Source organism: Pezoporus occidentalis, unplaced genomic scaffold (assembly GCF_034315485.1).
Source record: "Pezoporus occidentalis ecotype Australia unplaced genomic scaffold, CSIRO_AGI_Poc_V1 ctg133, whole genome shotgun sequence".
In the NCBI taxonomy this organism is placed as follows: Eukaryota; Metazoa; Chordata; class Aves; order Psittaciformes; family Psittacidae; genus Pezoporus; species Pezoporus occidentalis.
In genome coordinates, this window is record NW_026913136.1 from 1,233,598 (window position 1) to 1,261,579 (window position 27,982).

Consider the following 27,982-nt stretch of genomic DNA (forward strand, 5'->3'; position numbering starts at 1 on the left):
CATTAGGGGTATTTTTTATTCCCTTTTGTCACCACTGAATGCATGAGTACTTTCCCCTTTATTTTTTATTCAAAACAGAAAAGTGATTCATTATATAGCTTTAGTTTTGCAGAGGAGCTGGCAGGAGAGTTGAAAATCTCTCACACCTCATGCATTACAGTAAGGTAAGTTCTTCTAGTGTGTGAGCATGCATAAACATACACACACATACAAGCACACACACAGAGGTATTACTAATAGTAGGGTATCATGCTTGTATTTTCCTTATAGGGGGATGAAACCAACAAACCTCAGCTTTGTCCTGCATAGCTCAGCCTGTAGCTGTCAATAGTCCAGGAATGGCATTTCTTCTCCCTCACACTTAAGTGCCAGGCTCTTTTTTTTTTTCTTCTTGTGAAAGTGAATTTATTGTAATGCATAGTAAGATGATTTTGGTGGTACAAAGCCATGCTTGCATTCTTGTAATGTGGTCTGGTACAGTCCACCAGCATCCACGTGGCTAATTCAGGTCTTGTGCTTCCTCAGCTAAAAGGACCTGTTCAGGAGGTGATCTACACTTACTACATCTAACAGTCCTTTCATCTTGTAATTTGCATTAAAAAATGTTTTTAGGCAGAACATTCCGTGTTCACTGAAGGATAAAATCAAAGATAAAGTAATAGACTCTTCAGGAAAAAAGCAGCAATGAAGGGAAAACTCCTTCTGCCTGAGTATTCTGAATTTGGGCATTTTCTTATTTGTCTACCACATATTTCCATTCTGATTAGTTTCTCCCCTATGCTGATATAAATCAATAAGAACTCATATGTCTGCAAGTGATGTGCACCTCAGACTCAGTAGTTCCCATGGCTTGCAGAATTTCAGTGTTTTAAACAGCTTGCGGGTCACACGTCTCTGTAAGGAAATCCATGTTAACAGAGGTTGGATGGAAGCACCCCATAGTGCAGTCAGGTGTGGTGACCCTCCATTTTATGAATAAGTACATGATTTTTATTGATTTGCCACATTTCTGTGGCTCTCCTGGCAACTTTGGTAAGACTGTCTCAGGCCTAGTGCATTTTGTGTAGAAAAATGTGGTCAGTTTTTTTGCTTGGTAGAAGGCATTAGGTGGCCAGAAGCGTGAAGAAAGAAAAGTACAACACAGGAGCAAAAATAAGGAGAAGAATGAGGAAAGAAAAGTATATAAATTACAATAGTGTTATTATATTTATACTTTTATCTTATGATTCACTTCTGGGATTCAGTGAAACCTGCAATTAGTCCACTGCGGGTCAGAGATACTGAAGTGTAGCCTGTGATGGTTATTGCACTACTGCGTTATTCTTATATCTTGTTAATTTATTCTTTTTCTGCATTGCCATTCACTTTGCCAGTATGGTAGTTAATTTTTGGCTGCATGACATCTCATGATATTTTAATACTATTTTTCTCTCAGTCAGGGATGTGCTGACTGACTTTTCTTTGCCTTTCCTATAGCAATAGATGCAGTTGTGCCCATAGTTCAGGTACTTTGTGGAGCTCCCTGCACACAGTCGTAATGTTGCAGGACTGGACTGGGCTGGACCTGATCTAAGCTAATCTGGTTCACTGAGAGAGGGTAAGCAAGAAGACTAGAATCTCAGATTGAACACGAGATTGAAATAAATCTCATTTGTCTTACTGACAGCAGTATTTCATTCCAGAGATCACACTCATTTTTACTTGCATTGCTTTACTTTTCATTGCGTTACTTTTTAAATGTTTATTAGCCATATTGCCAGCCAGTGGGTACAGACTCACTGGGACCAGAAGATGCTTTTGATCCTTTAAGAATTCCTAATTGATTTTGTATGATACATTTGGCAGAAGATTTATCCAAACACATTAATTCAATACTGGTAAGGAAATGGACTGTAATGATGGTAAAGATTGTTATCAGAGAAAGGGTAAATACATTTGGCATACATCCTTGTACTTCATTATTTGCACACAAATATCAGTACAACTTGGACAAGGAGCATAGGAGGACACGTCACCATGTGTCCTCATAGAGGAAATTAAATCCTTTTGAATTTTCAATAAGGACTTCAAACATCAGAAGATTTTTATATTTATGAAGCCCAGAAGTCTCTTCATAGGGAATATTGCAATCAAAATTGCAGTATGAAACCTCTCAGTCCCTTTTAAGTCTGAAAAAATAAATTGTGATAGTTTGAAAATACTAATGTTTTTCCAGAATGTATATGAGCTGAAAATCTGAAGAAATTTGAGTGTTTTTGAATAACAAGAGGTTTGAATCTAATCAGATATGATTTATGTTGATTAAAGTACTGAAAATTCTATTGTTTTTTTTAATCCAGTGAAAATAAAGTAGTATATGGAGACATTTTACATAGAAACATTTATATAAAACGTAAGGTAGTAGGGAATGTCTTCCAACAGTTTTGCACAGCATTAAGAAAAAAAAAGCTATGAAGCCATTTCTCGTTTGTTTGGTGACCCAACGGCAGGTGAAAGCACTATGGTTGCTGCCAGGCCTGAGTGCATTTGATGTTGAGCCCTTCTTGACAGGGGCCCAGATGGACTTTTTCTTCCTACTTCGCCTCGTGCAATATTGCCATATATGCTCTCTAGCAGTTGAATGAGACCAAACAAACACAATCTCATGGAGGAGAAAACAGTATAAATGGTTTATGCACACAGTTGAAAAGTGTGTGTTTAGGCCTGAACTCAAGAAGCGCTTGGATTCAAGCTTGATCTTCAGTGCTAATCCAAGGCAACTCCAAGGGTATGCACTTGTTTCCACTAGTTTCACTAGGACTGTGTTTGACCCTGATGTTTTTAGCATGTCATTATATCAGTATATCAGTAAAATCTTTAGGAAAGCATATAGTATTGCTTAAGAACTCTTCCTAGAGAGTTAAGAAGGAACTGTATGTAATTACTGATAAGCTGTATCTTAAATGACTGCCTCCCATAGTTTCCTAACACGTATTTTAATTAATTATACATATTTTTCATTAAAACTATTCTTCCTGTTATAATCTTATCTTTACATATTTATTTAGCAGTATTTTGAGTAGTATTTTAACACACACATGCACACACACACACACAAAAGTTATTTGATTTAGTGGAGCTCTGGAAGGAATGATGGCATGAAGAGGCTACTACAGAATTTTGGAAGGAATGATGAAGACATGGAAAACTGTGATTTGACACTTTTTGAAAAGCAAAACAAACCAGAAAGCATTATCACCAAAACAAAACCCCAGCAAAACCAAAACTCCAGAACATAACAAACAACTGAACTAGCAAATAATCCTAAACCAACTTGGATCCTATCAGGCTTAAACAATAGCTCAAAGTATATTTCTGTACTAAAGATAAATATTTCAGTAAAAAAACTTCAGTTCATAAGAGTTTAACTACAATGAAAAAAAAAAAAGAAAAAAAGCCTACCAAGTTTAAACTAAATTGTTATTTTTGAAAAATAGCAGACTCTACAAGTTGTGATGTGTGTGATGTGTGAGGCAGGATGAACTGTATTTCTGACCTATGTGGTAACAAGATGATCAAGATTCTGTATAATTTTAATAGCAATAGGTCAGTGTCTACCGGGGCTCCCATCAGTGAAAAATGAGATAAACTGCAGCTGAAGCAAATAATGCTTAAGAGATTTCAAATTTTAAGATCTTCAGTCTCCAGATTTTATTTTGTTGCAAAACGTTCCAGTAGTCTAATATATAGGTTTTACCTATGACAGTTTTACCATCAGCAATTGGATTGCTTAGGTAACTGAGCAGTCATAAGTATTAAGACAATTCTTAGCACTGAATAGTAGTTTAAATGTATAGTTTTGGCTTTAATTTTGAATTCCTAATTAGTTGTTATAGAATTAGATTTTGGTGTTTGTATAAAATCTCTGTGCTAGCGTATGCTTGTACTTTTGGTATTTGTCTTTATATATGTGCGTGTTTGCAACTTGTAATTCAAATCCAAAACTTTAGGATTCAGCCTCTTTAGGATTCTGCTGTTTCATACAAGTACACAAGTGAACTTTTTGAGCCAAAGCTAAAAATTATTATCAGGACATTTAAAATACATTGTTGTGCCTGTACCATGTTTTTTTCTGAAGCCTTTTTACACTGGTGAAGTGATACTTAAAAAAAAAAAAAGTAAATATTTTTCAGTTAGTATTTTCTGGTTTATATATTTTTTTCACAGGTGGAATTAATTTTTTAGAACTTCTCCTGCTGACACTTGTACTATCAACATATAACTTTACAGTAAAAATGAAAAACGTCTTACAAAAAGCTGCACTCATGTCCAGTGTTCATGGAAGAAATTAGAGCAAGAAAAATCTTGCTGTTTCACTTGGCATACAATTCTAATAAGCTGGTTAGTTAGGCTGGCATCATTCATAATGAAACACATTTACATTGAGAATGGTAAGCACTGGCAGACTTTAGAAGGTAGGTGCAGTATGCCTGAAGTCTTATCAAAAGGACTTTCTGGATGTTAAGGATAAATGATGGGCTATGATCATTGGGCTGATCTGCGTTGTGAACCAATTAGTACATTTCCTTAGGATCACCACTACTCCTGTGTTTTGTTTGCAAAATCTAAACTCAAAAGATATACATTTTGAGAAATCAAAACCACCCATAACTTTTCTCTAGTGACCAATAAAAAGCTGATAAAGTTAAAAATTAAAGGATTTATAAGGTGGTGGCATTGAGAAACAGCTCCCAGTATAACTTTAGGAATCACAAATTTATGAGTATTCTGGTGTCCTACAGGTTCTCGCTTCGGTACAGTACAGGGTTTAGAGACTGTTCTTTCCTTTTGAGCAGTGGCTCACAGTGTAGTTTTCTCTGTTGCATGGTAAAATATTCCCAACATGCATCCTGAATTGCACTGAGGAATGAGGATAAAAGACAATGTTTGATTTATTAATTTCTAGTGGATTAGAACTACAAATGTTTGCTATGTTTTTAATTTGAGAAGTAGAGAGAATCACAGCAGCTTTTAATTATGCATTTTGTGTAATGCAGCCTTGAATAGAGCAGAGGAAAATTAAAATTGTGGATCAAATGCTATATCTGAGTAGTGACTGAAGTGAGCTGTAGCGTAATGCTAATGGTTTTGCGTCTTCTGGCATTATGTCAATAATAGCTCTAATCACATTAAAGAGAGAGCCCATTAGCTTATTCTCCTCGGCAGCATGCACCATAGCAACATATTCTGAGCCTTGAGATAACTTGAAATTTCTTTCAAAAGCATTGTTGTCTACGAGCTAAGGAGGGTGTGGTATTAAATATCATAATTAAAAAAATCCTTAACCTAGGAAAGCCTTGTCTGTATCTTCTTAATTAAACCTCTTTAGCTTCTATTTCATTTAAGAGCTTGAGTTTCTACTTGTCACCTGTTTTAGGTAATTTTAGTGAGATTCCATGACAGTTTTGTGAGGCAGAGTGTCTCTTACACAGACTGTACCAGAAAAATTAGCTTTTACAGGATTTGAACTTAAGGCCAGGGACCTTCTCAATCATATTTATTAAATGATTTTTCTACCAATGTCTTCCAGCATGCAGCATTACTTTTATATTATGATATGTGCACAGAAAAACTGCAATCATATCGACCAGCCTTCCCTTGTCCATTTAACATTCCCTTCAGAATTTGCCATACACTAAATAGGTAGTTGTTTGTAAACCAAGTAAAAACAAAACAATAACAAAACGCGCTTGTGTTTGGTTGGGTTGATCCACAAAAGTCAGGTTTTAAGTCTGTGTACACTGAAAAAAATATTGTTTGAACTCCTTTGAAGATGACAGAATAGTTCAAAATTTATACCAGCATGAATCAGGAGAGAGCGCCAAATCTGTCCTTGAATGCTCGCACATACTTCTTACCTACTTCAGGAGAGACTGTAGATTTTTATGTGTGGCAAAAATTTGTGGCAAAATTTGACCACTGTATCCCTTCCCCTTCCTCTGCTGGCTCCGCTGATCAGCAGCTGACTTCCTTTGTCTCCCACCACAGGCTGCTTGCCGTGGCTCATACAAACTCTTTTTCCTCTCTAGCTTGTGGTCTTGCAGTCTGTGCTTTGTTGGTGTCTCTATTTCTTTTCAGATCTCAGCTGAAAACACTCCTTTTATCTGTATCTCTTAATTTCTCCCTCTGCTGTTACTTACAGTATCAGTGTAAGACTAGGATAAAAGTCTGTGCAGCATTTTAGGTTACAGCATGTTTGAAAGATGTTGTCCTAAACAAAGCTGTATTTTATGTCTGCACAGAGAACTGTATCCTGGGTATCCCGCTAACATATCTATAAATCATTCATAGCATAAATGACTGATTACATTTGATAACAATTTTTGTTTTAGTTATGGGTTTTGTAGCATGTTTTATTTCTGTTATGTCACAAATATTAAATTATCAGGGGAAAAAAGATGTATATACATTTGAAATTAATCCTAGATACAGCAAGGGACCAATTGCTATAGGGAGACTGATCTCCTGATATCAAGTTTAAGGATTCTCACTAACTTGCTTTATCCACAGGAAGGAAATAGGTTTGTTTAGCATGTTTGGTGAAATTCAGGTTCAGACAGACATGCAGCAGGAGAAAGAGTCAAGAGAAAGGAACTGGGAAGGTCTGATCCAGTGTGAATTTATGCAAATGTGTGCCTCAACTGAACGAGTTTACCTTAGAAATATCATTCATAAAGACAGAGCAGGGTTCAGATATGGTTTAAGACACACGCATAGAAGCACAGAATCATAGAATCAACTAGGCTGGAAAAGACCTTTATGATTGTCAAGTCCAACCTTTACCCCAGCACTGCCAAATCCACCACTAAACCATGTTACTGAGGGTCTTGACCACAAGTTTTTTGAACACTTCCAGGGACAGTGATTCCACCACTTCCCTGGAAAGCCTGTCCCAGTACCTGATCATCCGTTCAGTGAAGAAATTTTTCCAAATATCCAATCTAAACCTCCCCTGGTGCAGCTTGAGGCCATTACCTCTTGTCCTATCACTTGTTACTTGGGAAAAGAGACCAGCAACCTCCTTGCTCCATCCTCCTTGCAGGTAGTTGTAGAGAGTTTTGATTATCTGAAACTTTTCTGTCAGTCGTCTGCATACATTTGTCTATTAATTGAGGTGCAGAACAAAAGACAAAATCAATAAAGTTAAATATGCTTAACATATTACTTGAAGTTTTACTTTTCTTGTATTTATTTGTGGAGAAAACTTATCTTACTTAACCTTATTTAAACCAGAAAAGTTATTAATTTAATACATAAATAAATGCTAGAGGAGGAAATTTTGTCCAGTTTAGCTAGATCACAATAATTTGAGTTTTTCTAAGTATTTACTATTTAATAAAAAATTGAAAATGTTAGAAAAAACATCTTATATAACAATAGAACCTGATACAAGAGGTTAGAAAATTCTTCAAAGTACTGCATGCTTCATAATTCCGCAGTTTGTTTATTGACCAGTTTTGGAGTATTTAAAAGGAACAGTAAGAGTAAAATTATTTTCTGCCCCCAACAGACAAAATGTATTCCTGTGAGTTCAAACTTTAGATGCGTTTTCAAAAACACATGTCCAACTTTCAGATTTCTGACATGAGTACATCTTCGAGTCACTTTCACACCTACCAAACTTTTTCATTTACAGTTGATAGAAAGGAGAGCTTCCCTTCTCTTTTTGAAATGCTAAGTTTTTAACTACTATTTGGCACATAACCTATCTAATGTTAAGGAATTCAGGTGCCATTTATGGTTGCCACTTTATTTCCACGTTAGGTCTTATTGTGTATGGATGACACCCAGTACCAAGAGATTTCATTCCTTGTATTGCAAAGCAGTCCAGGCTCCTGCTCAACTACCAAAGTCTCTGTATAGATACTGGAAGTACTGCATGATTTTGTGAGCTTTTTTTGTAAAATGTTTGCAAAAAGTTGCACTGTTTCTTAATTATTGCATGATTTGAGGTGACTGTTTGAGGACAATGTTTTACAGCTATTGCTTGAAATCAGCACTTTTTTTTAATCTATTTTGAATAATAATGGTGGAAACAATATGTTTGGATGCCTCATTTTATCAGTATGTGATAATGTTTGGACATCTGGATAGAGTGTTAATGGGAAAAGATTTAAGGTAGATAAGCTTATTGCAAATTAACTTGCATCATAGATATTAGAAAAACTTGAGTCCTTACTAACATACTTCGCTTCTTTGATACTGACAGTATCATCAAAATTAAAGAAACACACAGAAAAAGAAGAGGCTGCAATACAGTAAAAAACTCTGCAGTATTTTATTGGAGAATAATAGGGTATAAGAGGTCACTGATGTTGTTAGCGTTTTTATCTACTGATATCCAGCCTCAATGTCTGAAGTATACAGAAATCTAATCTTTATGTTTCCAGCACTCGTGACTTTTCCTGTTATCTGAATTTTATGCCTGCATTTAGAAATTAACTGATTTTGACTGCAGTTGCATAAACATAATCCACATGAGCCATTTTAAATCAGCAAGTGGTTTCATTGGCTGCTTGTCTATGCCAAGTTAAAATAATTGAAAATATGCAAGACTGAAATTTAAAATTGTGAACACTAGCTCTTTTAAATAACAGAAAAAAGGAAGTGGATGTGTTAAGCATTGTGATTCAAAGTCATGGTTCTGTACTTCCATTAGTTTCTAAACAGTTTTTTGTGCCAGTGCTGTAAGTATATAGATGGATTTATTCTTAGAGAAATTTATAAAATGAGGATGAAACAGAAATTCCAGAAAGTCCTCTTCTTCTCCTTCTCTTTCTTTCCTTTTCACTGTTATTTGCTCCCTTTCTCTTACCCCCCTCCTTTCCTCTCTCTTTTTCTTTCCCTTCCCCTTCCCCCTCCCGTTCCTCCCTCTGAACATGTAAAACACCAGCAGTCATGCACTGTAGATTCATAAAAGGTGGGAATATTTCTAGCTCTCTGGCAGGTAGAAGACATTGTTACAGGGTGAATACACTTATATCTGAATAAATTCCCAGGGAGGCTGAGAACCACTGACATGGTAGGTATGTAAAACCATGTATCTGACATCAAGGCCTGTTGCACTTGTGTAGCCTTATTGAATCAGTGGAGCGCTCAGTCCCCAGTGAGGCAGATGTCACCAGCATCTGCATTCCTGACAAGCAGCTACACCTGAGGTTCAGGGGACATTTACAAAGTTCTGCTGAACCCCACGTCACAGCATCACAGGCTTTGAAAAGTATATTTTCAAAACTAAAACAAAGGCTTACGTATATTGATTTGGGTAGTGGAAGGAGTCATTAGAATGCAAATTCTTCAGCTGGGTTGCCTCTTTAAGTTTGTAAGTGGTGTGCTCAGACTTCAAATGAGATTGGTTCTCCTGATTATAACATCATACAGACAGTAAGTGTAAAATACATGACATGGATTGTGACTCTCTTATATTTTCACTGTAGTTTATCTTGAATATGACATATCCCATCCCCCTTTCTTTCTTCCTTCTTTTGTCAATTAGTTTTGTTTGTAAGTCCTGTATGGCACAGGAGAGGACTGTTTTTCTTACTCCAGTTCAAGTATAATGGCAGTCAAGTCACACACCACACAGAATCCAAGCCAGATAAATGAATTGACAGAAGACCATCATAAGAAGCCATTGTTAATCCCACTAATAAAAATAAATAAATACATAAATAAATAAATGCAACAAAACATTCAGATATAGTAAAGTCCAAGAAACTTTCAGGGAATTCTGCTTTACCATCTTTGTCTAGACAGCTTTTACCTGGGTGGTAGTAGGGTGCTGATTAAAGGAATTTAAATAATAAGTACAGATCTTTAGGAAATGTAGACAAAATGCATTAAATGTATGTCTGTAAAGGTGTACATAATTATTTCAAAGCTAGAGCTGTCGTCTTAATTTATTGGTCTTCGATCCCGAGGATGACCTAATGCTATGACTTACAGAACATGACTGTCTGTATTCCTTGAACCCTGGGCTAATACGTGGGCTTCTTGTGGAGAGTCTGAAATTCCACTGCAGAGTATGAGTGGAGAAACTCTTGTGGTTTATGACATCAGCAGTACCTTGAGATAGAAATGGGGCTTTATGGAAATCAATCTTCCTTAGGCAGCTCTGTACAATACAAAGTGCTTAAAAAATACTAAGTGATTGCTGCTTTTACTGTTCTGGCATTGCCCCAGCCAGTGTTCACTTACCTATAGTTATACTATAGGTGGGTGTTCTGCAGCCACAGCTCTCACCACTCTGGTTGAAAAATAAAAAGGTGAATGGTTGCAGAGAGGCTAGGCTATTGCTTTATCCTCTCTCCTAATTCTCACATATAGTTTTTCCTGCTTCTTTCCAACCCTCCCCTGTCCTGCTGCTGTGAAAACTGAGCTTCATTCTTTGTCTCCCAGTGTCATTTTTTCTTCTAAAACTATACTTAAGGAAGAACACAGCCTGACTTTAACCTAATTTTATCACATCCTATGTCAAAGATTGTTCATAAGTCATGTGGTACCTATAGTGCCTTGTTTGGGTGAATGTAAATTCAGTATTTTTCACTCCCTCAGATGAGTAAAAGGGCAAGTATAAGCCACTGCATTACTTCATGTTCTGACCTACTGCTGCTGCTGTTTGCTATGCCCTTGCTTCTATTTGTGTACCACAATATAATTGTTTAAATATGCTCACACTGCTGTGATGTTCCTATGGTGAATCCTGTGTAGTAATTTGATTTGATTAATGGATTTTAGAAGTTGTGGTCCCCTCCTTCAAACTCATGTGGATTGAGACCATCGTGTTATAGGTAACCTTGCCTGTTTGGCTCCACCAAATTGAATTAATTACTCTGTAGTTTACTTAAGAGAAAAATGTAGAAAACAATTCCAGGAGCTGATCACATAACAACATTCATGTTGCTTTTCTAACGACTTGGCAACAATCATTTCTTGCTAAGAGGACTGCAAGGCATACAGGTATGTTTTAAATAACTTATAAGTGATAACTCCATTCACTGTGAGTTTTACAAATCCCTCTAGAGATCTGACCTTACTGTCCTGTGTGGGCAAAATTGACTTTGGCATTCAGTCTTCAGTTCCCATTTGCTTTTTCAAGACTGTGGGAATATGGCTGTCTGTCTATACAAGATTTTTTGTGTTATCACAATTGATCCAAGCTGGTGTGTGTGAACAATGAAAATGAGAGCCTTGCTTCCTTCACAAAACTGGTTAAACAGTTTTTATTTTAGACATTGCCGTCATTGAGGAACATCTGAGAGAGTCTGTGATAGCTAAGAGATTTGCTTGGTTCTTTCTTCTGTACACAGTACTTTCCCTTCATTCCATAGTGCATATCACAGTGCATTTGGCCCCATATGAGCATTTGTGTTTATGTGCATATTGCTATCCAGACTATTCCTTGTTTTATTTTAAAATAGATATTTCTGATTAATTTAGGGTGTGAAATGTAACCTGTTTATTTTCTGGGTTTTAGAATGCATTTTCAGGATGGCATTTTCATGTTAGATAGATAGATAGATAGATAGATAGATAGATAGATAGATAGATAGATAGATTAAAATACCATTTTATTTTAATAATTTATTTCAGCATCTCAGTAGAGTGCAATAAATAAATACAGTATAAAATATTTGCATCATTGTGACTGTGGCCTGAGGAGTTTCATATGCTGACATAACCTTGTCATCTTTTGGTTTTGATATACAAAATCAAAACCAAGAGGCTAGTAATCCTCCATATATTGGTTTTTTAATTATTAATAAGTGAGAGTTGAAAGGCAGCTCTAAGCCTGGTTTATCAGCCACACTTGGACCAATTTTGGATGCCATTTCTAAGAGCTGGAGATGTGCCAAAGACATTAAAAGTTGCTTTATGCTTGCATTTTGCCAAGCTATTCTTACTGCTTTCTTTTCATGAAAATAATTCCTTTTATTTGCTTTGCAACAAATATGTGTATTCAGGGGAGTCTCTTCTGTATTGAGAAAGAATCTGTCTGTCCCTTGAGGTAAGAGGGCAGCTTGTAAAGTTATCAAAAGAAACTTGTAAGTATGAGCTTTGTTATTTCCTTCAGTTTGCTGTGCTACAAGTAATCTAATGACAGTTTATTAGTGTTCATTTGGGGAGGTGGGATTGGTATTTTTATTTGAGAATTATTTCACTTGGGAAGCTCTGAACATAATAAGCATGAATAAAACAATCACAACATAGTGTAATAAAGGTTGTTCTCTGAAAGGATGAACTAGAAAACGTGTTCATTGACTGATCATGGTTTACGTGTCCAAATACTATAGAAGTGAATCCTTCCAGCTATGTTCTACTGTTGTCCACTGAAGAATGGAGTGTGAATGTTACTGCAACTCTCTAGGTAGGCTCTTTCTGTCTTTTTTTTTTTCAGTTCTTCTGTAACTCAGTTAATTTAAAACCTTCCTGCAGGTCAGAGTTGTTTAAATGTATATAAAGGCAGGTCAAGTTCGCAATAAGCTGTTTATTCAAGGTTACAGGTATATAGGGCTCCACTGACTTCAGTCTTTCCAAGTCTGTGGCATGTTTTTCATTACAACACGATCATAAAATAAGAGAAAACATTGTGTATGTCCATTTTAAAGACAAGGATGTGGGACATGGAAGGACTATGATTTGTCCAGAATGTGCTGGTGGGTCTAGATTTAAGCTTCAGTTTCTCTGTGATTGCCCACCTCCACCTCTTTCTCTGAGATTACAATATGAAAAAGTGTTAAAAATGCAAAAGATTGGTTTTCTTTTCGGGTGACAGATGTCTGTAGTTTATAAGATTTCTGTTTAATATTTAAGTCCTTCTTTAAACTCTAAGTATAGGTATAGTTCAATTCAGTTAGAATTCAGTTAGAATTTCCAAGTATTTAGGTTATTTGCAGTTGTAGTTCAAACAGTAACTGGAGCTGCAAACTGCTAAAAAATAATAGAGTTTTTGCACATGAACCAAGGCCTCTCGTATGCTCATGTCCATTATACCATCACCAGGCCATTTGGCTGGAAGTATGAGAGGGGTGGCACAGGCCTCAGCATGACTTGACTTTGAAGATTTTACTCAAGCAGAACTTCCATTATGTTTGGAAAAAAGGAGTTTTCCCCAAATAGAGGGTTAGGTCATCAAATGGTGCTTGTTTATCTCTAAGATATAGTATTTTCCTGCTTATTCTTCTTTCCAGTCTATTCTGAGTGTATATATTTATAGTATGTTCCAGTGTCCTCCTCAACATGAATTGCTCATGAAAAATGTGTTCTTCCTGTACTGTTGTTGAGAGTTGAAAATGGTAGCTAGAACTCCACAATGTGTGAAATTCTCTGGAAATGATGAATTATTGATACACAAAAATAATGGGTTTAGTATAATTCTCAATTTTCATGTTCCTCCTCAGAATTTCTTTTCATAACTAATGTTGTGACTGAGCTGTCTTGTTAACACCATGTACTTTTTGAATTTTATAGTGTTTTCTTGCTTACCTCAACCTTTACCACCTACTGATCTGTGTCCATGTAAAGTATCATTTAGCTTTTTAAATCATGTTAGATCAAAGGTACATACTTCCATTTAAATGTAAAAGATCTGAGGCAAAGCTGAATAATACCTATGTAAATAATATTTCTTAATGAATAGAGTTCTCTGCAAGTAACTCAGTATCTCTAGAGATTGTTCAAAGAAAGCTGATGAAACCAAAAATATGCAAAAGGAAAAATTGCACAGTATATGGAATTTCTTAAAAGATCCTAACCAACATGAATAACTGTGTTTCTCCTATCTGTTTTTTTAGCTTTCACTTATTTTCATTCTGTTATTTTGCCAGGACTTCTCTTAAAAATTGTTCAGTTAAACCAGTCCCAGTTTCCCCTTAGAAGCAGCCAGCATTGTTTCCTGGCCCTTAAAAGTTAATGTTGCATTTAGGGCCCATGCTTGTCTGCATAAAAAAACAGGTATTAATCCTTATCTTCATTTGATGGGACTGTTAAATTACCTATTGTCTCTTTCTTGTGGAGTTTGTTTGCTAGTAACAAAGGTCAGAAGCCAAAGAACCTCCAAATTCAAAGAGAAATATTGATAATGTAGAAAGGCACATTTTTTTTTTCCAAATAATACTGCGCATGACAGTATCAGTGCTCTGTGTCCTTAAATGTTTTAAACCACCTGTTTCCTAGCACTTCACCGTCAGCCGCAATGGTTTTACTTTTCCTTCAGCATAAAGAGAAAATAACATACTTAGAGGGAGGGTGGAGGGTTAGTGCAGCACTTCCATTTATTTCTGCAGTGAATATCCTGCTGAAAGTTGCATTGACTGAATACAGGACAAAGATCAATCCTAGTGGGACCAAAACCCTTGAGGTAGTCCTTACTCAGAATTGATCAGTCTTTTCAGTTATCCGTGGCAGTGATGGCTGTTACATTTTCTTAGCATTTCACCACAGCTTTTTCTTCTAACCTATACTGAAAACATGTTCAGAGGTGCTGTCCTGATCCATGTTCCATTCAAACCACTGTTATTTTCAGTAATACCAGTAATTTTGTCACATCTCAGTCTGTCCATTCTTTCTGGATGTGACCCTATCATAATCCAACAAAATAAATGTACACTTTACTATGATAAAAAGATTTTAAATGTTGGTATTACCTGCTGAATTGCACTGATCACTAGGTTTTGGATAATCCTGGCATTTCCTTTTTCTTGTACGGCAACTTGAGCAGTGTTATATTGCTACCCTTCAAGAAGAATAGTTCCACTCCAATTTGCATGTTGTCCTAGTGACTTCATTTTTTTGTACTTCACTGCTCAGAATCTGGTGCTAAGCATGTTTTAGGATGTATATAAAAAGGGAAGGTTTGCTGAATGGAATGTGTAAAATACAAGGCAAAATCAAATTAATTTCAAATATGCATATACGTGTCATCATCATATCAATGCATGTATCATATATGTGAATGTATCATATATATGTGTGTAAAGTGTTTCTCAAGAGCTGATAAAATGCATTTCTGTGTAACCTCATTGCAGGGTGCACAGTTGACATGCCCATTGTTATGCATTGGTTATCCTGCAGGCTGTGCAGCAGGCAGTTTCATCTAGGTAGCTAGAAGAACATCTCATTCCACTAATCATCCATTTGCCAGGCAAGCAGGGAAGCACCCTCATTCTCAGAGTTAAATTTCAGGTCTAAGTGAGACTGAGAGGATTCAGTCTCTGCTCAGCCCTCTGGTGAGAGGAAGTTCACGTGCCATGACTACACTGAGCTTGAGGAAATGAAGTTTGTAGCCTGAGTTTCATTACTAAGTCTTTGCAATTAATGTGACTGCCACCAATACAGAGCCAGTACTAAAAAGTCTTCTCTGACTCCAGAAGGGACCTTCCTAGGAACAGAGTGTAAATACACTGTCTCTGTTACACTTTCTCAAAGCAGGCCATAGGTGGTGTCAGTAATGTACTACCAGTAGAGTACTCTTAATGGTGACTTGAAATTGCTTCAGGAAATTGAATATACCAGGAAGTTGGTGTATTCCAATTCTGCTTTCCTCTCCTGAGGTGGAGCTACCTCAACCCATGAGAGTGAATTGAACTCAGAATTATTTTCTCCCCTTCTGTTGGACTCTAATTATACCAAGGAGTGGACTCTAATTATAGCAAGGAGGTAACTCAAAGTGCAGGCACTGTGGAAAAAAGTAGGCAATGTGCTAGTTCTTCTTTTTTTTTTTTTTTTTTTTAATCAATACATTGACTTAGGTGCTGCCTGCTAGATTCTGCTCTGATTTGTGCACTGAGGAGTCCTGCTGGAGTCACTATGACTGGTCAGGGCAGAAACAATCCAAATTATTAATCTTCTTTGATACTCTTCTAAAATGCATCCATTAAATTGGCATTGCCTGTGTTTTTATGGATGTTACTTTTGTTCCAAATTGTGTTTGGATTTCCCGGCTTAAAAAAAAAAAAAAAGAAAAAAAATCCTATGTGGCTGTGGTCAGAAACAGTAGAGATTGTGGAATTAGACACAGCTCTGAATACGGGATTGTTTGGAAAATATCACTGGCTCATCTATCAACTGTTAAATTAGCAGAACAGCTCTGAAGAGGTGATCATGGAACTACTACTAGTGTAGCTTTCTGTATTTCTTCTGTTTTTCTACCCTTAGGCTTACCACTTCAGAGCCTTCCACTACACTGTGTCACATCCACTTCTAACTGTATCTTCTAAAACATTCAATACGTGTTTAATAATTGTGATCAGGCTAAAATTCAAGTGCTGTGCTTGTGGGACTTTTTTTATCAGAAGCCGTATTTAAGTGATGACACACAGTAATTTCTTCATTCTTCTGTTAGGATAATTTACAAAGCAATGACAGATAAACATAACTATACAAGATTCATTTACAGTGACACAATGGCAGATACACAGAGCAGAGCCCTGCCTATGAGATAAAGTGGACTGAGTGACTTATGCAGTAATTAGGGGATAATTGTCATTAACCTCGCAAACAGTAGTTTACCCATATTGTTTAAAAGGCTTCAGGATGCATAATGACAAGGTAATCTGTCAAGGCGCTAGGGGGAAATATTAATAAGATTTGTGCAAGCCTGGATAGAAAATATGCAGAAAGCGGCCACATTAAGCTAATTGGTGGATGAATATACACTTGTAAAAGTGCTTCTAATGGCACGTTTGCTGCTCTCCAAATGACTACTGTTAATGTGGAGAAGTGGGCTGCCTAGAAAGTCAGGACTGCTGGGACAAGAGGGTATTAAGACATGCAGGCATAGTTATTATTACTTTGTACACTGTAATATAATTTCCCCCACTTTCTTTTGCATTTCAGTGCCTCTAATACATGCAAACAGATAGCTCACTTTATGTACCATAGCATTCTTATATTCCAGTGACCTTTGCCTTTTTCGTGTCGCTTCTGCACCCTGCTGCATGCCTTTGAATAACACTGCTACCTAGGACATACCTGAGTCTTTTGGTGCAAATTTTTAGGTAAACAATCAAATGAAGAAAGGTTTCATTAAGATTGTGTTGTATATATTGCAAGTAATAATGCATAGTCCTCTAATGAATAATAAAGATGGAAATCAATCTCCCGATTCTGTTGCCATTAATATACCCAGTATATAGTACACCTGATTCCCCTTACTGAGGCACAGTCTGGGTTCAGTCAGAAAACCAAGCAAGTGTTGAAATCCAGTTTATGAGTATGACTTACTGGCACTTTTACTTCGGTATTTCTGTCCCTGGGAAACTTGTCAATTCTTTACAGTGCCCCCAGTTAGGCAAATGTCTTACTAACATCTTTAGAAGTTTTACCTACGAGCGTAGGAAGGCTCAGATTTTGTTGCTTGTATTTTTCAGCTCAGGTTATGGCTTTAGTCAGTTTAGATTTAAAGTGAGAAAAGGACCATCTGATGATTTGACTTGACTGTCAGATGCGTTGCCCTGCATTTGATGCATGTTAAGAGTCTGTGTTAGGAGCAGTCCATGATGGAGAAAGGATGTCAGGCATAATTTATTTGTATTATCACATTGTGCATTGGGGAAGATGTTGGTTGAAGAAAGCCTGAGTGTCTCTTGTGGCTTCATGTATTGCAAATACAATACCTCAATTGGGGCTCTTTGTGGATGTTTCCTTTTTCTCATAAAAAATCGTGTCATTCTGTCAGTGTTGGTGAAACTGAGGCTCAGAAAGACAGGCTTAAGTAGCTTACTAAATTTACTGAAAGAATGCCAGAGCATAGAAAACACAACTTTGCTTCTCAATAAGTTACACAACATTGACCCCAAACAGTAAAGCCAAGGTGATTTCAGGGACTGATCGTATCAAGGTAAATTTCTTAATGGTATATAAAACTAGGCAACTATATATGCAGAAAATGGTGGAAATCAGTATGAAAATCAGTCACTTCTATGGGTATGCATGCCAGGTGTTTCCTACCCACTTCCATGCAAAACTGTGTTGTAATGGTTTGCTATGTTTGTGTCTCTGTTTACATACTATCTTGAAAAGTCCCCATGGCACCTCATGCAGTCTAAAATTTTTGCCTTCATACACCGTCTGCTTGGTGGTTTGATTGCCACTAGGAGCCATGTCTGCCTAAGGGCAAGCACTGTTATGTGCCACAAGTTAGTGGCAAAGCTTCTTCAGAGACACTTGAATGAATTTTCCACTCTCACAGGTTGTAGAGAAGCAGTATCAAAGTACTACTCTACACTTGGGATTCAAGGTTATTGATTTCAAAGTTGTTTAAGGAATTTGATTACCCAATTTCTATAACATCTTGATATTCTACCATTTGATGAATGGGAGAAAAAAATTATCCACGTTTAGTGTGCAGTAAAAATGTTTTTCTGAGCAGATACCGTAACACATCTTGTCACCTCACAATAACTACTCAATTAGGAAAGTCTTTAAATATCTGGAAGCCTCAACCAGAACTGATGGTGAGGGGAGTAAATGTTGCATTTGAAAATATGTGCATTTTCTCGTGGGAGGGAGAGGCAAAATACTTGGGAATCGCCACTGGTATCTCAAAATAAATGTTGACTAACAAGATAATGACAACTGCTGAAACATGACTTTGCATCTTCTTAAAGCTACCAAATCAATGTGTATCCATGCTAACAGGAGTTCTAGTCATTATCAGTCAGCGACAGATTTTGCCATTTAATAGTTGTCACAAACCTGACAGTTGTAAATCAAAGCAAATTTTGTTGACATCATAGGTGTCATAACGCTGTAAAGCTAGTAAAGATTATCGGGCCCTGGCTGCAAGAAGATTATCGGGCCCTGGCTGTGCTTAGATTCTTTTCCTCTAAATATGAACAGAGGGTTACTGTGAAAAAAGCTTTTCAGGCACTCTGTTTTAAAAAGGATTGATGTAGTTGCTATGATTAAATGAAGCTTGAGCTGCTGTCATTAAATACATTAATCCCAGAGTGATATATCATATCATAGTTTTAAAAATAAAAATGCTACATGCAGTGCATTGAAGGCGGTTTGTTTTTTTGGGTGGGAATCGAATGTCAGTGTCTTGTGAATTATACATTCTTATCTGGTCCGTAATCAAGAGCATTCCATAACAAAGTGAATATTTTATCAGAAATCAAACAATATGTTTTAAAAATCAGAAAAAGCATTGAAAGCTATTGGCCTTACATCCTAATAGGTTTACTGGAATTACAGTGCTGAATACACATTTGTGAGGAGTGAGAGTTCATATTAATGTTTCTTTTCTGAAAACAGTATGAGACTCTTTCGCCTACCCTCAGTTCGCGTGAATGCTTTATAGTTGGCATTTGACAGTGTCATCATCTTTCAGAGTTTCAAATGTATTTTAGGGTTGGTGAACCTGAAGAATGAAAATGCATTCTGCATTTGGGGTGCTCAGTTCCCCAGAAGAGTCATGTGTTGGGGAGCCAGTATTTTCATACTACTCCCTGCAAATTAGTGCAGAATCAGCACTGTAGCAGGTTGCTTGTGCAGGGGTCTGTGCTGCTGTCATATATCTTTGGGCTGAGATATAAAACAGAGGACCTGCATACTTTTGGTCAGTAAAGACCCCGTAGGCCATTTAGCAAGAGTGTGGGTGGTTAACGGCAGTGTCCTGGCTAAGTTTCAGCTGTGGTTATTGCATTCCACCTCCTTATGTTCCATCTGCAGTTTCAGCAGTACATGCTGTTCCTCACTTTCACTCTGAAATCGTTGAGTAGTGCTCCTGTGCATCGTTACACAGCCACTATGCTCCACCATGGTGGTATGCCCCGATACATATTCAAACAAATTTGGCTCCACATCATGTTTCAGGGCTAAGTTATGTCAAAATTATTTTCCAACATGGTCACTGGAATGACTCTGGATTTAAAATGCAATTACTCTGGATCTATAGTGCTGCCAGATTTGGTCTAGGATCTACAGCATCAGTTAGTTAAGTTTGCAAAGGTCTTTGAGGATACATTCAGTCAAAATGCAAAGCTTTAAGCTGATGAATGCATAAGGAGACCCAGAGTCTAACAAGCAACCAGAGTAAGTACTTTTACAAACCTGGCAGCAAAAGTAAACATATGCAAACACATAAGTAAATAAAATCTCCGTCATGTCACTCTCTATTAGAACACATACTGCCCATGTCATTCTCAGTGATACTTTGGGGAAAGACAGCCTTCTCTTCCCCTGCTGTAATATGCTGGTATCTTCATACATACCATGTATCTCTGGGCAAAGAAAACAAGTCCAACAGGTAAGAGAAAGGGTGTGTCAGAAGGGAGGACGATCTGTCGCTTTTGATTTTTCTAGCAGAGTGGAGGCTGCAGTGAAGCCAAAAGATAAAGATTCCCATTATTGACTGAGAACTTGGTAGTGATGCACTGTATTTGTTCCTTCTGTAGTGGTATAACTCAAGGAAAAGACTGCTGACACTTAAACATGAGTTTGTTCATCTGGCGTCAGTTGATGAAGGGGGTCTGGTGGGAGGTGGATGAGAAGACACAGATGAGGGTAAAAAAATTTAACCATGGCTCTTTGCAGGCTGGGTGTGTTAAATCTTATATCAGTTGCACATGTATAGTCATGGTGAGCACATGTATAATCATGACCTTTTCTTCATGTTTACAGGAGCAAAGGTGAGTCAGGTTCAGCATGGTAAAAACACCTACCAGGAAAACAAGTATGTAATTGTATGCGGGAGTGTACCTTTCCATGGAAGGAGGGCTTACTTTCCATAGTTAGAGGGCTTACTATCCTATTGAGGTCAGTTAGCCAAAACGAGCAAGAGGTGTTGCACGTTGCCCCATCTGTACTATGAGTTGGTGTGCTACTGCACACTTTTGGTAACTTTTACCTCAGGGGTAGTAGGACTACCCATAGTGTAACAGCTTGAAATTTAATTGGGAAGAAAAAAGATGCTCCTGGGAAATTCAGCCAAACAAAAACAACAAACCCTAAATCGTGGAAATTACGTAGGCTTTTCTTTATTAGAAACAAATGTTGATTTTTTTTTTTTCTGTCTGCACCCTAATTAAAACCATCCTCTGCAATTATAGTATGACCAAATGAATATCTTTCAGTCTGCTTTTCAAGTGTTACAGCTGCACTCAAAATGTTTCTCTGAGATCAGCTAGAAAATACATAACTCAGGAGGGAGAAGAAAGATTTTTGGTAAACAGTAGGCTTGTGTATTTAATCAAACATGTATCTATGTAAAATTTTGTAACATGGATACTTACATGTGTAAAAAAATGGCAGTTTATGGGGAATATGCAAACCCGCTAAAATATGAAGGCTAGCAATGCGTTTTTCTATGTAACCATGAGTGGTTCTCAGAAGTTATCACAATAGCACCCCAGATAATCCTGTAATGTTTCCCAGAACATAAGTCTTGTTTAAGAAGTAATTTTAACTTTTCTTTTTATAACCTTTTTATTAATACCAGTTCTCATATAATCATCTCTATGTATTCAGCCAGGTGTATATATACATTTTACCTATGCCAAGAAGTTAATTAGTAAGCTAAAAATAGAACTGCAAAGTCTGTGGTGTATATGTGTATGTGCATACATGTGTAGACATATAAAATCACCTGTAGATAATGCAGGCACAGAGTCAGTGGAGCTCCTCACACAAAGTAAGTATTTAATTCAACTGATTTCATAACATGAAGTTTAAAGTTTACAATGTATGTCCATAGATTATGTTTGTGTAGACTGTCCTTATTTTCTAAATACTCGGTTTTTTGATTGGGAGGTTTTAAAGCTGCATTGAAAACTTGAAATTTGTAAAGCCTAAAGGCCCTCAGGAAATGAAGGCTCGTATTCACAATCCTCCCCAATTAAGCTCCTAAAAATTGGAGTGACCTTTCTGTCCATCTTCTGTTGTAGCCTGTTTGTATTATCCAAGATAATCATCCTGACACCCATCACTTGTTCTATCTGACCCAGAAGTTTAAGACAAGATGTACCCTAACATATCCTGACACATCTCCTCCTAACATACAGTCACCAAAAATGAGGAGGCAGATTCAGGGTGATTAACCATGACATTACTTTGTAGATCTAACGTAGTATGTGTGTATGTGAAGCTGTATCTGTACAAATAATGGTCAAGTGTGTGTTTAGAGTTAGAAAAATATTCAAGGTTATGTTTTGTATCCCTGGATGTTAATTTAGTATGATTTAGACATTAAGATTTTCTCCATCTAAAATTGTGAGAGAGCTACACACACATTAAAATAAAAATTAAAAAATGAAATAATAAAATAAAATAATAAAACCGAAACAAGGGTGTAAAGGCAGAGACGAAAGAGCATCACTGTATGCTGTGTGGGCTGGGTTTACTTGTCTGCCACATGGCTTTAGAACTCTAAGCGTGCAGTTGTATCTCTGTACTCACTGACTTCCTTGTACATGTTGTCACAGGAGGCTTTGCTTAATCAGTTGTGTGCTGAAAAAAGTAACATAAATTGGAACCTTTTGTCATGAAATATTTAAATATGGGTATGATTTAATGGCTTTGGGGAGAAAATTTAGCATGAGAGATTGTCAGAAACAAGAAATCGATTACATGTAAGAAAGGACTTGAACCTCTAATCAAATATTACCATATACAGAGAGATCCCTAGCTAGTTATAGCTCAATTCAGAGGGGATAATTGTTAGATTTTTTGTTAATTTTAAGTTTTATCAAAATCTAACATTCCTATTTGTGCTTTATCTAGTTTTGCATAATACGTAGTTACAATGATTTATGGAAAGCCATCACTATGTAAATATTGAAGCATACGCTGCATAGTATCCATTAGTAGCATGATATTTTATGAAATATAGGCATCTGTGCAATGTTTCTTTACTTTTGCTGGGGGAAAAACCGAACAGTTTCTTGCAGAAAATTAACAAGATACAGCTTGATATAACTAGTAGAACAGCTTTCTGATTCCCTGCTGTTTCTATGGCAGCAAGGGTAACCCCATGGTAATCACACCCTTAACGCTGCCAGTTTCTCTGATCAGTGGGACCTACCAGCTGCTAAGGGTCTGGCCCTCATTGCAAATCCTTAAACTAAATGAAGCAAGGGGTTGTGGTGCCTCATTGAGAGGTAGCTCCTGTAGCCAATTGCCAGCTTCTCTGAGTTGTGCTGTGGAATAACTCCCCAATAGCATATTGAGGGCCCCTGCATTTAGAATGTCTACCTGTTCACTGCATGCAAAGAGTTTGGTGCTCTGCTGCTGCATGCAGGACTGTGTGTAGCACCTTCCACTTATGTCAGGGAGTCTGTTGCAGGATATATGCCTCCTATTCTCATGAGTTATTGTCATGCTAGCTGTATTTAATTTTTATTTACTTAAATATCCATTTTTATGAAGCATCCATTACATAAACCTGTGAGTGATTTACAAACTAAAGCAAAAACAAAACACATTACTACCAGTAGTACATTACAAAGCATCCTGCAGCTGGTTGCAGACAGGAATCCTAATACATATAGGCAGTGTAAATTAGACAATGTTATTTCCATCTTCAAACAATACAAGTTACAGTTAAAAGGAATTAATGCTTTTGGTTTGGGATTAGAAACGCATGCATATAGATTGGGTCAAAGGTGATGGCAAAGGCCCTGAGACTAAAATCAGAACTGGGTCTGATTTTATAGTTTGAGGTAGGAATTACTCAAATGTAGAACCAGCATGGTTGTTTGGAAGTTGTGGAAGAAGTGGATGTAAGAAGATTTAGGTCACACTCATGGGGAGAGTAGCCAAAGTTAGTTGGATGGGGAGAAAATATAACCTTAGAGCTTTAAATTATGAACCTGGCCTTCAATTGTTTGTGGTGGTGGTGGGTTGTGGGACTTTCCATTTGGGTCACCTGGATAAGATTTCCCATAACTAATTACCATTGAGTATTTTATAGTCTTGTATGGTTTGATTGTTAATGGTCATATGTGGAGCTTTTCTAAAGGTTTTAATTACATCTGAGGTGCTGAAACATGCATAGTATTGGTTTAGTGGAAGGTGTCCCTGCCCATGGCCAGGGGGTAGAACTAGATGATCTTTAAGGTCACTTCCAACCCAAATCATTCTATGATTCTGTGATGATTCTTCGTAATTAACTTTGCATCCAGAGAGGTGATGCGGATCAAAACTGAAATAATAAAACCAGCTGTAGTCAAATAAATATATACCTTACTATTTGGGGGAAACTGTATTTTCCAGTACTCTAGGAAATGTGAGAGGAAAGAAGAAGCTATCCTTTGAATACTGAAGGTGATAAAATAAATAAATGACTAAGACTAGGTGGGGGGAAGGTATTTGCAAGCTTCATAATCAAACAAGAACTAATAGTTTTTGCATTAGTGTGTAGTCCTAAGTGTTTAGATAAGGTTCTGAATCTGAGATTCAAGATTTAAAAAGATCAGAGACAGTATGGTGGAGTATCTTGCAAGGCTTTCAAACTGTTTAATGCATGAGGAAACACTGGAATAATTCTGGTTTGATGGCCTACAACAGTGGTTGTTGATTATAGTTACTGTGCTGATGTTATGTCCAGCATTTGCCCAAAAGGAAAGATGCCGATAAAATGATGTATTCATTATATAAGTATTTTAATATGTTTTTATCAATACATGCAGGAATGGATTGCCTGACATTACACTGCAGAATTTTTAAGTCCTACCTTCAGGCAAATCTCATGCTTACTAGAAAAAATGAAAGTGTGAAATGCTTTTTAATGTATATTTAACAACAGATAGTCTAGTGATTACTGATGTGTATTCTCTCTGGATTTTTCCCTTGCTATCAGAAGGCAATGTTAAGAGACAACATTTTTACACATTTATGCTATCTACATCCATCAGATGCTTACTTTTACATATTTTTAACTGTCTTTTAAAAAAGGCTGCAAAAAAGTCATGTCTTAAGTCTAAACCCTACCAAGATTGCAAGCTTGTAATTGATTACGAGTTATGGTCCAGTTATGTTAAAAACAGTGCTCCAATTTCTACATTTTGATGAAAGTTTATAATTAATATGTTTTTCAGTATTGCTGTCATGGGGAAAAAAATTTAGTAAGGTACAAATATTATGTACTATTTTTAAGATTTTTTGCATTGCATCCAAGTTTCTTGTGAGATGGCCTATGAGTGACTTCAGTCTTATGTCTGCTTATATTTTAGAAACAAATCTATCAAGTTCATTTCCTTATAGCATTACCATTTAATAGCTATTAATATTTTCTATATTTTACAATGAAGTGTATAGCAACAGTTCATATTTTACACTAATGTATGCTAAACAGTAGCATCATACATAAATCACTATTGTTAAAATAAAGGTATTGAAAACATTTTAGATCACAGAACCCCGTGGTCTATATTTTCTTTGCTCTGATATTATTAAATTCAGTCCGTTTCTCTGACTGTGACTCTAATTACTGTATTTGCATGGCTGGAGTGTTTGCATTTTTTTGGTTGAGTTCTATTAACACTGTTTGCATGTTGTATTTTAAGCTTAGTGTTTCATGTTCAGGCAGCAGAGCACCTTCTATTGAATTCCATAATTATGCAGAATCAATAAGTTTTTTCTTTGTGTTTGTCTTTGTTGTTTCTTTGATATGGCCTCTAGGATGCTGCAGGCAAGGTGCTGGACCGCTGGGCCATTATGTCCAGGGAAGAAGAGATCATTACCCTTCAGCAGTTCCTGAGATTTGGAGAAACAAAATCCATCGTGGAGCTGATGGCAATTCAAGAAAAAGAAGGGCAGGCTGTGGCTGTGCCGTCTTCAAAGACAGATTCAGATATAAGGACTTTTATTGAAAGCAATAATCGCACCAGGAGCCCAAGTCTCCTTGCTCACCTGGAGAACAGTAACCCTTCCAGCATTCATCATTTTGAAAACATACCGAATAGCCTTGCATTCCTGCTTCCATTCCAATACATAAATCCAGTCTCTGCTCCACTGCTAGGGCTGCCTCCAAACGGCCTCCTGCTGGAACAACCAGCAATGAGGCTTCGTGAACCGAGCCTTACAGCCCAAAACGAATATAATGAGAGCAGTGAATCTGAAGTTTCCCCTACACCTTTCAAGAACGAGCAAACATCCAGCAGAAATGCTTTGACCAGCATCACAAATGTTGAGCCCAAAACTGAGCCACCATGCGTCTCTCCTGTTCAGACACCTACACCTGTCAATGATTTATCAAAACCAGAACACACTAAAAGCTCATTCCGTATTCATAGAATGAGGAGAATGGGGTCAGCCTCCAGGAAAGGAAGAGTGTTTTGCAATGCATGTGGCAAAACTTTCTATGACAAAGGTACTCTTAAAATCCACTACAATGCGGTTCATCTGAAAATCAAGCACCGGTGTACTATTGAGGGCTGCAACATGGTCTTCAGCTCTCTCAGAAGCCGCAATCGCCACAGTGCTAACCCAAATCCTCGCCTCCACATGCCTATGCTAAGGAATAACCGTGACAAAGATCTAATTCGTGCTACATCAGGTGCTGCGACTCCAGTCATAGCAAGTACAAAATCCAGTCTAACTTTAACAAGTCCTGGGCGTCCACCGATGGGGTTTACCACTCCCCCTCTAGATCCTGTATTACAGAACCCTCTTCCCAGTCAGCTGGTGTTCCCGGCTTTAAAGACTGTCCAACCTGTTCCTCCTTTTTACAGAAATTTGCTTACTCCTGGGGAGATGGTGAGTCCTCCAACCTCACTCCCTACCAGTCCAATAATACCAGCAGTGAGTGGTATGGAGCAGCATCCCCCACCTCCTTCAGAGTCATCAGTGCCTTCAGTGCTGATGCCTACCCCAGAGCCAAATGCTGACCTTGCACCCAAGAAGAAGCCAAGGAAGTCAAGCATGCCAGTTAAAATTGAAAAGGAAGTTATTGATACTGCTGATGAGTTTGATGATGAAGATGAAGAGGTGAATGACAGCAGCACAATGGTGAATAACATTGGCCATGACAATCACTGCCATTCTCAGGAGGAAATGAGCCCAGGCCTGTCTGTGAAAGACTTTTCCAAAACTGACAGAAGCAGATGCATTTCCAGACCAGACATAAGAAGAGCAGACAGCATGACGTCAGAAGACCAGGAGCATGAGAGAGACTATGAAAATGAGTCAGAGTCATCAGAGCCCAAATTGTGCGAAGAATCCATGGAAGGTGATGATCGTCTCCATGAACCTGGTGAAAAATCTATGATGCACAGTGACAGACCAGATGAAAACCACATTGATTCTTCCAACCAGGATGTCATTAAGGTGAAGGAAGAGTATACAGACCCTACATATGATATGTTCTACATGAGCCAATATGGACTTTACAATGGTGGCAGTGCCAGTATGGCTGCCCTTCATGAAAGTTTCGCTTCTACATTCAACTACAGCAGCCCTCAGAAGTTTTCCTCGGAAGGTGAAATGTGCTCTAGCCCAGACCCCAAGATCTGCTATGTGTGCAAGAAAAGTTTCAAGAGTTCCTACAGTGTGAAGCTTCACTACAGAAATGTTCATTTAAAAGAGATGCATGTGTGCACAGTGGCTGGCTGTAATGCTGCGTTCCCATCACGGAGAAGCAGAGACAGGTCAGTAAATATTAATTGATTTTCTACATTATTAAATGTGTTGAATTATGTAAGAATAGGCAGTTTAGGATATATGAAGAAATAGAGAGATGCACAGTAATGACAAGTGACAGTTGTGTTCCCATGACATTGAGAGAGTATTATCACTAAGATTTTCATTGTTGTTTGGGTTTTAGAATAGTGTATTTCTTGGCATCCTCTTAAGTGACTGGCTGGATAATAAATGTCATTATTCTTTCTGTTTGCCTAAGACCATGTGCATTCTCCTTCTGTTTATAAGCTGCAAATTTTATTATATTTATTTTCTTTTCCCTGCAACTTTTAGAACAAGAGAAGCTTCTATTAGATGTATAGTT

The 27,982-nt window shown here is 37.3% G+C and overlaps 1 protein-coding gene across 6 annotated transcripts in view; it reads left to right on the forward strand.

The window, feature by feature from the left end:
* BNC2 (basonuclin zinc finger protein 2) overlaps window positions 1-27,982 on the forward strand; it is a 341,698-nt gene that overhangs the window by 290,413 nt on the left and 23,303 nt on the right. For all 6 annotated transcript variants that reach the window (XM_062608994.1, XM_062608998.1, XM_062608999.1 and 3 more), the window contains one exon: window positions 25,660-27,626. In XM_062608994.1, coding sequence (XP_062464978.1) covers window positions 25,660-27,626 — 1,967 coding nt within the window. The remainder of the gene's footprint in view (window positions 1-25,659; window positions 27,627-27,982) is intronic.